We start from the raw sequence: 14,615 nt of genomic DNA, 5'->3' as shown, positions 1-14,615 counted from the left end.
TTTCATCACGTTGGGGAGAGGTGATTTGCCTAATTACATTATTGTTAACATTTGCATTTACAAAATGCTGTGTAAACGTGATGTTTAACACACCACAATGTGCGAGCGACGGACACTACATTACAATCTTCTCTCGTGCTGCACTTTGTATCTAGAATTGCTTCCCTCTCCTGTCTACACATTGTCTGTGTGAAGACAGTATGTAATCTGACCTCCCTCTCTGACCTCCCCCTCCGACCTCTATCTCTGACTTCCCTCTTGTACGATCACTCGTTCTTCATTTGTCTTCTCCTTCCTCTTGCCGGTGCACGTCCCTTGTGCCTGTTGTATTCTGTCTATTAAAACATTTCTGATTTATGTAATTGTCTGAATTAACCTTAAGTAATCATCGCGGCAGGAAATTTATGGCTCCAATATAGAACTAATTAGTTACCTTAATGATGCAGCCGATCCATCAAGGAGACAGATGCTATTAATATAGCGGTATCAGTGCAGAGACTAGGAATTCGGCCATTCACCCTGACACATAGGGATTACATAAGAGGAGCCCTACAGCCCCCCGCAGGCCCCAGAGCCAACGGATAGCAGAATTACCTGCCCTATTGTGTCTACAACCATGAAATAAGAATGTGTTTCTCCAGGCAGCTCCCTCCCCTGCTTAACTTTGGCCCCACCCCTGCTTAAATACATCACAGGTCCAAAACACAGGTCCAATTTATGTCATTTTTTTTTAAAATCCATCCTGATAAACCAGGGACATTATTCATACATCCAGGCACCGGGACTGTGGTAATCTGGTTTACAGACTGTTACACTGTCTCACCCTCCCCAGTGCTGTTTTCAGCAAGTGCTGAGGTAAGGAAGTGTGGAGGAAGGTAAGACAGCGTCACAGCCTGTAAATCCAGAACACAGAGGGGCTAGAGTAGCCCCTTATATTTCTTTTCCATGGCCTCATTCCTTCTAAAATCAATATTTACAATTATGCTAATGAGCCAGAAGGGCTCTGGAGGGTGTTAACAGAGCCTCTTTAAACTGTAACTTCTCAGGCTGTTACACCTTGCAGAAGCACTTCCCCCTCCCACTGTGTGAGATTACATCGGGCAGAGGGGATGGGGGAAGATGGAGCCAGAAAAGTTTATTTGGGCGGCGGGGTAGAAGTCTTTTTTTTACTGAGGGTACAGAATATCTTGCGAAGAGCAAATTTAGACACTCATTTGACAGCAACTCCTGGAGCAGCTATCGACTCCATGTTCTACTTCTCTTATTAGAAGGGAATTTGGAGACCTAGCCTTAAAGGGAACCTATCACCAGATTTTACCCCACTAAACTACTAGTCCCCTCAGGTAGGTTGCCCTTTTATGAATTTCCTCTTTTACGTAAAATCTCACCCGTCTCTCCCACAAAGTCGGGCAAATATGACTCTCCTCACCTCACTTTCACATGAGATGAGTCAAGTTTAGTGATTGCAGGGACAGTGTCACTTCAGAAACCCCTATCTTCTGTTCTGTGGCACAAACAAGCTTATTGGGGCTCATTTACTAAGGGTCGCGTGCTCACTTTCGTTGGACTTTCTGACGTTTTCGGGGATTACACAGCTTGGACAAGTTTTGAAGGTCTGCGCTGGGATTGTGTCGCACGCGACCAGATTGTGGCGCAGCTGCGCTGGCTTTCATGCAGCAGAAATAAGGGACCGTCGGATGATCCGACTGATTTCTACTGAGTGCAAGATTTAACTTTCAAATTGTGTCGCAAGACAATGCACTTACATGCACCAGGAAGAAGAAGGTGAACTCCGGCGGACCTGAGCGGGGAAGCGACACATTCAGGATATGCTCAGGTCCACCGGAGTTCACCTTCTTCTTCCTGGTGCATGTAAGTGCATTGTCTTGCGACACAATTTGAATGTTAAATCTCGCACTCAGTACGAATCAGTCGGATCGTCCGACGACCCGGCCCCCGATTTCTGTCGCATGAAAGCCGGCACCGCTGCGCTAAAATCCGATCACGTGCGACACAATCCCCTTCTAAATACTTCACAGCGGAGCAAATCCCCGAAATGTCTGAAAATCCAACTAAAGTGCGGCCGCGGACCCTTAGTAAATGAGCCCCCTTGTGTTGTATTAAAGATGAGAATCTCATCTTTTCGATGCACTACAGAACTGGATATACAAGCAGTTAAAAAAATTACGCAGGACCTGGATCTTATCTGCAGCTTATTTTTCCAAAACTGTCTGTAGGTACCTGAGCCTGATGGGCTCCAAAAGATGAGATCCTTATATTTAATATTCAAAAAGTTTCTAAGTGCTATAGGACAGACGATAGGGGTGTCTGAATTGACACTATCCCTGCATCCACTAAACTTGACTCGTCTCATGTGAAAATGAAGAGAGAAGAGTCATTTTTGCTTGACTTTGGAGGAGATTTATTATAGGGGTAATATCTGGTGGCAGGTTCCGTTTAAATTCTAGAATGCAGATACATATTATATAATGATTACATGAATAGATATTATTATATGTTATTGTCCTATGATTACTCCCCAAATACAAGTACCCCCACCCCCATAATGACACCATACCTGACCCACCAGGCTGTAAGATTGGCTTTTCCTGTAGGTGGATGTAGATGTAAGTAATAGGTAAGCCGCGTGATATCGTCGCTGCCTAAATATGTGTTTTGATTCCATCTACCCCCAGATATTACGTGGGTGGAGGGGGGGGGGGCATTGTTTAGCTGTTTAGCAAAAATCTGCCGTACCACAAAGCATCAGAAAATATTTCATCTCCCACTGAAACCTCCGGACTTCCCGCGCTGCTGCCGCCTCCTCTTACGGGAGCGAGAAGAAATAAAATACAAAAATAAGCAAAAACAACAAAGCACAACCAAAGCAGCCACGTAATACCGTAATACGGAGAAACCGCGCTCATCGGGGCCCAATAAATAGCCCCGTCTTTTAGGTGATGGGAAATTTATGTCTGTAATACAAAGGGATTTCTTCCATCGCTGTGACTGAGCCCACATTGTGTCCAACTCCTGATTATTCTATGGAAAATAGAAGCCTCCTGCCTGGCGCCAAAACACTAAAACAAATTGTCTTAAAATGCACAGAGAGGTCCTGCTGCGGATGTAAATACCTCGCTGGGGAGGAGGATGGTTTATGAACTGCCTCAGCGTCACATGGGGATGCAGAATGGGACAAAGTCACATAATACAGGAAATAGAACAGAAAATGGAAAGATATATAGATATATAGATGATGACAGATAGATAGAGATAGATAGATATATAGATAGATAGATAGATAGATATGAGATAGATAGATATGAGATAGATAGATAGATAGATAGATATGAGATAGATAGATATGAGATAGATAGATATGAGATAGATAGATATGAGATAGATTGATAGATAGATAGATTGATAGATAGATAGATAGATAGATATGAGATAGATAGATAGATAGATATGAGATAGATAGATAGATAGATATGAGATAGATAGATAGATAGATAGATAGATAGATAGATAGATAGATAGATAGATAGATATGAGATAGATAGATAGATAGATATGAGATAGATAGATAGATAGATATATAGATAGAAGAGAGATAGATAGATAGATAGATAGATAGATAGATAGATAGATAGATTGATACTTGTAGAAAGATCCAGCGGCACTATCTGGTTGACTATAGCGGGTGCAGGCGTCCTGGGATCGGGCCTCAGATCCTCTGGTAGTAAAAATCCAAAAAATGAGCAGCACTCCAAATGTGTGAAGAAACGTGATTCTTTTTTATTCCATGATGAGTAATAACAGCAACGTTTGATAGATAGATAGATAGATAGATAGATAGATAGATAGATAGATAGATAGATAGATAGATAGGAGATAGATAGGAGATAGATAGATAGGAGATAGATAGATAGATAGATAGATATGAGATATATAGATAGATAGGAGATAGATAGGAGATAGATAGATAGGAGATAGATAGATAGATAGATAGATAGGAGATAGATAGATAGATAGATAGATAGATAGATAGATAGATAGATAGATAGATAGATAGATATGAGATATATAGATAGATAGGAGATAGATATGAGAGAAAATGATAAGATATATAAGTAGGCATACAGTATAGACATGAGACATATAGATGTAAATAACTTGCTGAGAAGGAGAATAGTTTAGGAACTGATGCAGTGTAAGATGGGTAAGCGGAATGGAACAAAGGGCCAGATGTATCACAGTTCTGCCACACTAGTTCCGTTATTTGCACCTGAATGAGGTGCACTGTTGCGCCACAAGTTACGACCATCTGTGATGAGTTGAGTTCATGCCTCTTATTTATCACTTGTGAGTCTCTAGATAATTTAGGAGCAATATAGTCGCAATGTTAGATTTGGTCACTTACATGGGATCCTGCTACAAGCTCCTCCCTGAGAATGACCCCCACAGCAGCACCCAGGTGTGTGACACCCAGCACCCAGTGACCTCCTCAGCAGGGGCTTCTCCTGGCTTGTTCTACTGCCCCCCTGTAATTCTGTCAGTATCCTCCTCAGACACCAGTGTGGTCATCCTGCTACACGGGGACACTTCTCTGTCCTATCTGCAGCTCCTACACACTTCTTTTCTATTCTGCTACACGGGGACACTTCTCTGTACTGTCTACAGCTCCCACTCACTTCTCTTCTATCCTGTTACATGGGACACTTCTCTGTACTGTCTGCAGCTCCCACTCACTTCTCTTCTATCCAGTTACATGGGACACTTCTCTGTCCTGTCTGCAGCTCCTACACACTTCTTTTCTATTCTGCTACACGGGACACTTCTCTGTACTGTCTACAGCTCCCACTCACTTCTCTTCTATCCAGTTACATGGGACACTTCTCTGTCCTGTCTGCAGCTCCTACACACTTCTTTTCTATTCTGCTACACCGGACACTTCTCTGTACTGTCTGCAGCTCCCACTCACTTCTCTTCTATCCTGTTACATGGGACACTTCTCTGTCCTGTCTGCAGCTCCTACACACTTCTCTTCTATCCTGTTACATGGGACACTTCTCTTTCCTGTCTGCAGCTCCTACACATTTCTTTTCTATCCTGCTCCGAGCTGCTACTTTTGCAGATTATTGTAGCTTAATGGATAGACATGAGCTAGATACAAAATAAATAAATGGATGGATATGAGATAGATTGATAGTAGACAAATATGCAATAGATACATAAAAAAGATAGATATGACATATTAAATCTCATAGTTATGAGATAGATACATAGTGGACAGATATGCAACAGATATATAGATAATGTAGACAGACAGATACTAGATATAGATAGATAGTGACAGATATTGGATATAAGACAATTAGATGAGATGTCCGGCTCATTTCTCCGGCACACTCCATGTTTTTCTCCCATTACATAGGATTTTTCCATATACACAGCACAGAACCGGTGAGTATCCAGCTGCTTCCCACCTTCTAATGAGTCCAGATATTCATTTGTAGTACTATACCCGACTGTGTGAGGCATAAAATAAAAGATGTAATTGTGTGGGGGAGGGGGAAGGAAACGACGATTTGTTTGATACTTTGCGATGATTGACATATGTTCGCCATCTGTGGACTAACGGAAGCAGACGAGATGTAACAGCAGATGCGGTCTATAAAATATATCATCAATTTCGTTCTGTCCCGATAACTCATTCACTTTGGAAGATGTGACGGCGGAGACGCAGCGGAGGGTGGTGGGGGGTGTCGATGCATCAGGCGGGGTGGGCCGCTAAGACGACTTTTTTTTTTAATGTATTTAAGAATACCCGTTGCGCTCTTCGAGCTCTGCCGCCCGGGCTGTGTCATCAAAGACGAGTCCGTATCACATCTTCTCCATGCGATTGGAAATTTTCTTCTTCTCTAACTGGTGGCGGAGTAATCGTTTATGTACTGAATACATTAAGGGGGAAATTGAGTGAGTAGTCGACCATGTTGATTATGGAAATTCATGACAATTTCACCAGGAATATTACCGTCACATGGGCAATTTTCTCAAATGAATAATGTTTTGATGTGAAGAACCCTTCAGATCTCGCCTCGCTGCTCTGGTGGGGGGGGAGGGCTGAATGCCTTATTTTTTGAAAACGGATTTACATGGAGCATAATGAACGGGACTGACTTTGAAGTCTGCTTTATCCTTGTTAACCTGACGCAATGAGCAATCGGAGCCTGAGACATGGACAACACGGGGAAGTCTTCAATGATTAACATCTTGTGGTGGGCACAGATAGACAACTGGCCATCACTTCATCAACATCCCATTAGACATGTCCTAAGGACATATTAATTTTACGGAAGGTCATAGACTAAGAGGATGCTAAGGCATCTATAAGATCTTGAAATGGGGGAAATATATAGTCTACATCAAACCATAGAGAATGTTGACCTTCCACTCGAAGATGACCATCCAGAAGCTTCACCATCTCAACCATCACCAACTCTTCAGATCATTTAATAGTTGCCGTGCCACTGATTTCGAACCAAAAAACTATAGTCAAAAGTGAAAGTACACCTTCCAATTGAAGATGACCATCCAGAAGCTTTATCTTAAAGAGGACCTTTCACCATCTCCACCAACATCCACTCTTGGCACCCTTAAATAGTTTCCGCTGATTCCCAGCCAGTTGGAATTTTCTCTCTAATCCCCACCAATTGGGAGCAATCAGTGTCAATTTTTATGATAGTGTCAGATTGCCTCCTCCAGCTCAGGACCACCCATCTGACAGTAGAGAACCTAATGAGCAGAGTTTTCGGGTACCTTTATGACCTTATATGCCATTGACCCCTTAAGCGAAACTGATTCACGGCATGGGTGACAGGGGGGTTTGGACGTATAGTTTTTAGTATTGATCACCTATTCTATATATAGGCAATCAATATAAAAACAAAAAAGATCGCCATGTACATAATATTCATATCACATAAGATTGTGGAATTTACAGATCCTTTTGTTTGATAGAAGATAAGAAGGGACACCAGTGGCAGCAGCCTTCTCTCTTTCCTTTTTTGAGAAAGAGCCCATCAACATGAGCTAAATGTGTATAGATAAGTCCCTAAAGGGTAGAGGGGAACAACCAGACACCTATGTGGGCGGCTTAAGATTTAAAGGAAATCTCCCATCAAAATCCATCCTGATAAACCAGGGACATTACTCATAGATCCAGGCACCGGGACTGTGGTAATCTACTAAGATTTGTCATCCATGGCCTACTTCCTTCTATTAACTTATAAAATTATGCTAATCAGTCAAAGGGAATGTTACCAGAGCCCCTTTGTTCCCTTCCCCCCCCCCCCCCTTCTGCTCCCTCAGCACCTCCCCCCTCCCTTTGCCTGATGTAATCTCACACAGAGGGAGGGAGAATTTCTCCTGCACAGTGTAACAGCCTGTGAGCCTATATGTGGATTTTAGAAGGAAGGTAGTAACAAATAAGATTACCACAGTCACTGTGCCTGGATCTATGAGTAAGTGTCCCTGGTATCATGATGGATTTTGATGGTAGATTTCCTTAAATGGATTAGGCATGCTGAAATCCAACTGCACCACCATTGTTTAGACCAATTGATCTGCTATCACCTTCATATGTAATTAGGTTGGAAGGTTGAACCACCAAAATCAACAAGACTCCAGAGGTTGAAGAAAGAGGAGAAATAGGAAAAGGAAAAAAATGGGAAAAGGGGGAAATAAAGGAGAAAAAAAGAGTAAGAGGAGGAAGAGGTAGGAAAAGAAGATGAGGAGGAGAAACAAAGGGAAAGATGAACGTTAGGAGATGAAGAAGGAAAATGTGAAAGAAGAGGAAGTGGAGGAAGAGGGAAAGAGGAAGAGGGAGAGAAAAAAAGAGGAAGAGGAGAAAAAAGAGGAAGAGGATGAGAAAAAAGAGAAAGAGTTGGAGATAAAAGAGGAAGAGAAGGAGATAAAAGAGGAAGAGGAGGAGATAAAAGAGGAAGAGGAGGAGATAAAAGAGGAAGAGAAGGAGATAAAAGAGGAAGAGAAGGAGATAAAAGAGGAAGAGGAGGAGATAAAAGAGGAAGAGGAGGAGATAAAAGAGAAAGAGGAGGAGATAAAATAGGAAGAGAAGAGGAAAAAGAGGAAGAGGAGGAGATAAAATAGGAAGAGAAGAGGAAAAAGAGGAAGAGGAGGAGGAAGAGGGAAAGAGGAAGAGGGAGAGAAAAAAGAGGAAGAGGATGAGAAAAAAGAGAAAGAGTTGGAGACAAAAGAGGAAGAGGAGGAGATAAAAGAGGAGGTGGAAAAAGAGGAAGAGGAGGAGAAAAAAAGAGGAAGAGGAGGAGATAAAAGAGGAAGAGGAGGAGGAAAACCACCTAGAAGACTAGAAATAGAGAAACATAATCCTATGGAAATCCAGAGCTTCTGAGTGACCACCATCAATCATCATCATCACCGATCAGCGCTGATGGGCAGAGTCACGGTGACTATTGCGGGATCGTCCTACCTTAAAGAATCCATGTTTCCTGTTTCGCTGTCCGAGCCATAAGCTGCTTCCCGGTGACAAATTGCTTTCGGGAGGATCAATCACTCGCTCATAAATCCTAATAAAAAAAACAGGAATATAAAAAATTAATTACAAAAAATCCTTTATTAAAAATAAAATGATGGTAGCGAGCGCCACATGTGAGAAGCTGCGGCTGCTGACTGCGATACCTTATAATGAAGCCATCTGTGCGCCTGCTAGATGGTGGCGGTAAGAACGCGCTTATCGCCGCCCCACACACGCATTTCATTAATCTGCTTTTACCACGTTGGATTTTTTTCGTGACTAAAACAATAAACGTTGAGATTTCTGCTCTATCTTTAGATTCCTGTGAAATGGTGGGAAACCTGACACATGGCGCTGAGCACAATCACAGAGCAGCATTAATTAAAATCCTGCATCACAAGAGGATTAAAGGGGATAAAAAAACATGTTAAAAAATCACAACAATCTCTTATCTGCAACCACTAAAACCCCAAAGCAGAACCATCACCACTTCACATCTCTGCGCAGACTCACAGGTAGAGATATTAACCAACTTCATATTATTTTACATAGTAGCAGCATTATAGTAGTTATATTCTTGTACATAGGGGGCAGTATTATAGTAGTTATATTCTTGTACATCGGGGGCAGTATTATAGTAGTTATATTCTTGTACATAGGGGGCAGTATTATAGTAGTTATATTCCTGTACATAGGGGGCAGTATTATAGTAGTTATATTCTTGTACATAGGGGACAGTATTATAGTAGTTATATTCTTGTACATAGGGGGCAGTATTATAGTAGTTATATTCCTGTACATAGGGGGCAGTATTATAGTAGTTATAATCTTGTATATAGGAGGCAGTATTATAGTAGTTATATTCCTGTACATAGGGGGCAGTATTATAGTAGTTATATTCCTGTACATAGGGGGCAGTATTATAGTAGTTATATTTTTGTACATAGGGGGCAGTATTATAGTAGTTATATTTTTGTACATAGGGGGCAGTATTATAGTAGTTATATTCTTGTACATAGGGGCAGTATTATAGTAGTTATATTCTTGTACATAGGGGGCAGTATTATAGTAGTTATATTCTTGTACATAAGAGGCAGTATTATAGTAGTTATATTCCTGTACATAGGGGGCAGTATTATAGTAGTTATATTCCTGTACATAGGGGCAGTATTATAGTAGTTATATTCCTGTACATAGGGGGCAGTATTATAGTAGTTATATTCTTGTACATAGGGGGCAGTATTATAGTAGTTATATTCCTGTACATAAGAGGCAGTATTATAGTAGTTATATTCCTGTACATAGGGGGCAGCATTATAGTAGTTATATTCTTGTACATAGGGGGCAGTATTATAGTAGTTATATTCTTGTACATAGGGAGCAGTATTATAGTAGTTATATTCTTGTACATAGGGGCAGTATTATAGTAGTTATATTCCTGTACATAGGGGGCAGCATTATAGTAGTTATATTCTTGTACATAGCGGACAGTATTATAGTAGTTATATTCTTGTACATAGGGGGCAGTATTATAGTAGTTATATTCTTGTACATAGGGGGCAGTATTATAGTAGTTATATTCTTGTACATAGGGGGCAGTATTATAGTAGTTATATTCTTGTACATAGGGGGGCAGTATTATAGTAGTTATATTCCTGTACATAGGGGCCAGTATTATAGTAGTTATATTCTTGTACATAGGGGGCAGTATTATAGTAGTTATATTAATGTACATAGGGGGCAGTATTATAGTAGTTACATTCCTGTACTTAGGGGCAGTATTATAGTAGTTATATTCTTGTACATAGGGGGCAGTATTATAGTAGTTATATTCTTGTACATAGGGGGCAGTATTATAGTAATTATATTCTTGTACATAGGGGGCAGTATTATAGTAGTTATATTCTTGTACATAGGGGGCAGTATTATAGTAGTTATATTCTTGTACATAGGGGACAGTATTATAGTAGTTATATTCCTGTACATAGGGGGCAGCATTATAGTAGTTATATTCTTGCACAAAGGGGGCAGTATTATAGTAGTTATATTCCTGTACATAGGGGCAGTATTATAGTAGTTATATTCTTGTACATAGGGGGCAGCATTATAGTCGTTATATTCCTGTACATAGGGGGCAGTATTATAGTAGTTATATTCTTGTACATAGGGGGCAGTATTATAGTAGTTATATTCTTGTACATGGGACATTATTAATGTAAGTAAATTCTTGTACATTCATGTACGAGGGGTCAGTGAGTGGCTAGAGCAGTTTTGGAAAACTTTATCAGAACTATGAGTACCATAATTGGCCTTCTTTCCCCTCTCCTCCTAGCAGCACATAATAAGTGCATTACCTAGCAGGGGAGCACAGTGAGTGCAGGCGGCAGAAAATATTAAATGTGTGCTCTGTCCAGAGTTATGATGAGGGTGACATTCACAATCACTGCGCTATTCATATTACGGGGGAGACTTTTTTGGACTTTCCAGTGATTTGCTAAGAATTTTTTTTTCCCTGCAAATCTGACACTTACAGAAGTCTGTGAACTGGATGCAATGTGACGGTGACAGCTCGGCAGAGCCGGATCCTGACAGATATGTGTCAGCGCTGACATGTCAGCCACCAGTCATCCCCATATTTTATTCAATCTCTCCCTTCATCCCTAGGAAAGGGGAAAGTGATAAAGCTGACAGCGAGGGCGACATGTCTGCCGTCTCCAGGCCACGGCACAGCTGAGTATGTGAGATTAAAATGTCTGGGGAACGGTTTTGTGAGTGCGGACTGTGTGTGATGTACCGAGACTTAACTATAGGTGAAGTCATGAGATTCACTTCCCAGGAGTCGCTAGAAACTTTTATTCATGGCTAGTTATCCTTTCCTTTCCTTTCTTTATCAGTTTAACCCTTTGGTTAACTTACGTCAAAGCAACGCATATAATTTACTCTAGTCACATCTAGAGCTGCGTCAAAAATGATTGGTCCATGGTGACAGACACAAACTACAAACTGTATTTGCATTCTATTTTTTGAAAATGAGGGTCCAACAATGCAATGCAGCAGGGCAAAAACAGAAAGATCTCCCAAATATGACCAAAGTTTCATTAATGGCACCCTAAAGGGGATTTTAGGGAGTACTATAGTGTAGATTAGGGTGTATTTAGGTCTAAAGGGTAGGAAATATCTCCCAAAAATTTGGAAAGAGGATTCACACAAACTCCATGAGCTGCCCATATTAACCAATTACAACACAGTTTACATTTCACACTGTGCTCTTGAAAAATGAAAGCTGTGCTGTGATTGGTTGCTATGGGCACACAGACCGCTTGTAAAAAAAAAAAAAAAGTGCATTCTTAAATTCTTTAGGAACATCCCATACACTCTAAAATATACTATAATATGTAGTCTGTGCCCACTAGATAGCCCCCTCCAAAATGAGATTGTTTCCAGATAATTTCAGATGAAGATTTATACCAAATGTCTTTGTTCCCCACAGTAACCAATCCCAGCATGTCTGTCATTTTTCCAGAGCACAATCTGTAATGAATGCTGTGCTGCGATTGGTTGCTCTGGGAAACCCTTGAACACTAAGGCTAAATCAATGTGTATTGATGCTGCAGGCGGCCATTTTAGTGTAGCCTTTTATTCTCCCATTATGACGGTGTTTTGGGACACATATAGTACTTTTATAAACTCTTTTTTATGGAATTATTTTCCTATGGAGAAAAGTCCTGATGCAAACACCATAGCCTGAAATTTGGTCTAATAAATTCACAAAATTTACCTCAAGCAACACAAATAATAGGCCCTTTCTGAATACATATCTTGTCAACTAGCCCAAAATACCTAAAATAGCCCCTAAATTTCACACAGTCCCGATACATTTGGGCATATTTTGGTATTTGGTACAAATCTGACTTTTTAGGGGCCACCTGATACCCAACTTAGGTGATATCGGTCACCCTTAAAGGGACGGGGTTGTAGATAGTCCAGGAGGTGGGGCTTAAATGTCACAATCTTTACTAGCAAAACCAGGGCAACTATTGTTTATTAAGAAAATAGTTTCTCATTTAAGTCTCAATTGTCCTAATAACATGACGGCCTCCATGTTATCTATGAAAGTACCGGTATATTCAGGATTTTAAAACTTTATTAGCATTTTTTCGTAATCCAAACAAAATCCATCTTATTCATAAACAGCATCAAAAGAAAAAAACTGAAGATCGCGCAATGTCATCATTTTCACACATATCAGTCAATAGTTTCCGGGAATTTCCACGTCTCGATCCATAAAACACAAACATCAAAGCCGGAGGAAACAGAGAAATATTGAATTTGGATTTATTTCTGCTTAGTTAAAAGGCCTCGGCGTTCTACGGGGCAGGAGAAAGCGCTGCAAAGATTATAACACCAAATTAACCTGCGACACCACTCAATTGCTTCAAGAGATGCCAGGTCAACCGGCAAAGGGAAATGGTTACCAGATACAAAGATGGAATTAAAAGGCGGTGTCCACCTCAAAAAACCTGTATGTGGATAGGTGCTCCCAGAAGGCATCTCCAGGACATAGACAACAGTACAAGCAGTACCCCACTTAAGGATACCTGACTTACAGACGACCCCCTAGTTACAGATGGACCTCTCTGTACACTGTGACCTCTGGTGAAGCTCTCTGAAGGAGGTGGGCATAATTAGCAGCCCGGAGCACCGGACATCTTGTCCCAGCGTTCCGTGCTGCTTTTTACACTATAAACATAATTTTTAAACCCCTTACTTTACAATGTTGCTCAGTGTTATTGCTGTTTTAGCTCCTATCAGTGATGGTCAGTGTAATATTCCAGAGTGTGAGCGAGGACACTCTAAGCAGACACTTCATGATTCCTCTAGTGCTATGAGATGCTGTGTGCTGATAATGTGCTTAGATTATCAGGGTACAGGGTTTGTATACACTTTCATTTAGCTTCTGAACATTCTGTTAGTATCTGACATATAGAAAGAGAGATGAGACAGATCAGAGATGAGGGATGATGAGATCCATAAGATGGATATAACACACAATGGGGGTCATTTACTAAGGGCCCGATTCGCGTTTTCCCGACGTGTTACCCAAATATTTCCGATTTGAGACGATTTCCCCTGAATTGCGCTGGGATTTTGGCGCACGCAATCAGAAATCGGGGGGTTGGGGGTGGGGGTGGCCGAACAAAAACCAGACAGATTCGGAAAAACCGCCGCATTTAAAACAAAAAATCGCAGAGCTTGCACTTACCTTCACTCAGCCCGGCTCGGTGAACTCCAGTGCGTTCCGATATTTTTCAGCGCAGCACCGCCACCTGGTGGACGGCGGAAGAACTACCTTAATGAATCCCGGCCGGACCCGAATCCAGCGCAGAGAACGCGCCGCTGGATCGCGAATGGACCGGGTAAGTAAATCTGCCCCAATGACACTCTCAGCTCTGCTAAGTCAGCTATATGAAACACACATTTGTACCTCCTTCCCCTGATAAAAAGATCTTATCTTGCCTGTAGCTTGTAGATTGACTCTCCTCAAGCTGCTGTTTGCCGTCAGGAAATGTGAGAGTTTGTGTGTCTGAGCTTGTCTTGTAATGGAGGGGAAGGGGCCGATGCCAAGACACTGCAGTGTGAGACAGGAGAATCTATTCATGAGAACAATCTGTCCTGCCCGACCCTAAAGTCAGAAGATTAACTGTCGGATCCTGGGGCAACCGAAATTGTGCACACCAGGACTGATAGGAATTATAGGTTGGAGAGGTTGAAATTATATCTGTGAAATGCTGTAATGATGTTTGTTAATAACAGTGATTAGGGAATGTGTTACTTTGTTATCCTGAGTACATATAAGAATCTCGTCTTCGTGGGACAGACGACCCATGGACCCATGGACAGACTGTAGTGGATATCAACAGATGACAAACTCAGCACTGCCAACCCTACCAACTACAGCAACTTTTTAACCACGATTTGCACCAAAATTGCAACTTTTTCATACGTTCACATCTGGATTTTAAAGATATATTAGGTGCAACTCTGAAGAATTCTCGCA

General features: G+C 41.3%; 1 protein-coding gene across 2 annotated transcripts in view; it reads right to left on the bottom strand.

The window, feature by feature from the left end:
- Positions 1-14,615, bottom strand: part of NELL1 (neural EGFL like 1) — a 534,618-nt gene that overhangs the window by 383,814 nt on the left and 136,189 nt on the right. For both annotated transcript variants that reach the window (XM_072118935.1, XM_072118936.1), the window contains exon 5: positions 8,513-8,609. In XM_072118935.1, the coding sequence (XP_071975036.1) occupies positions 8,513-8,609 (97 nt within the window). The remainder of the gene's footprint in view (positions 1-8,512; positions 8,610-14,615) is intronic.

The sequence above is a fragment of the Engystomops pustulosus genome, chromosome 7 (genome assembly GCF_040894005.1).
Source record: "Engystomops pustulosus chromosome 7, aEngPut4.maternal, whole genome shotgun sequence".
NCBI classification, from domain to species: Eukaryota; Metazoa; Chordata; class Amphibia; order Anura; family Leptodactylidae; genus Engystomops; species Engystomops pustulosus.
Note: the sequence above shows the minus strand (reverse complement) of the source record. Positions and strands in the feature narration are given on the sequence as shown.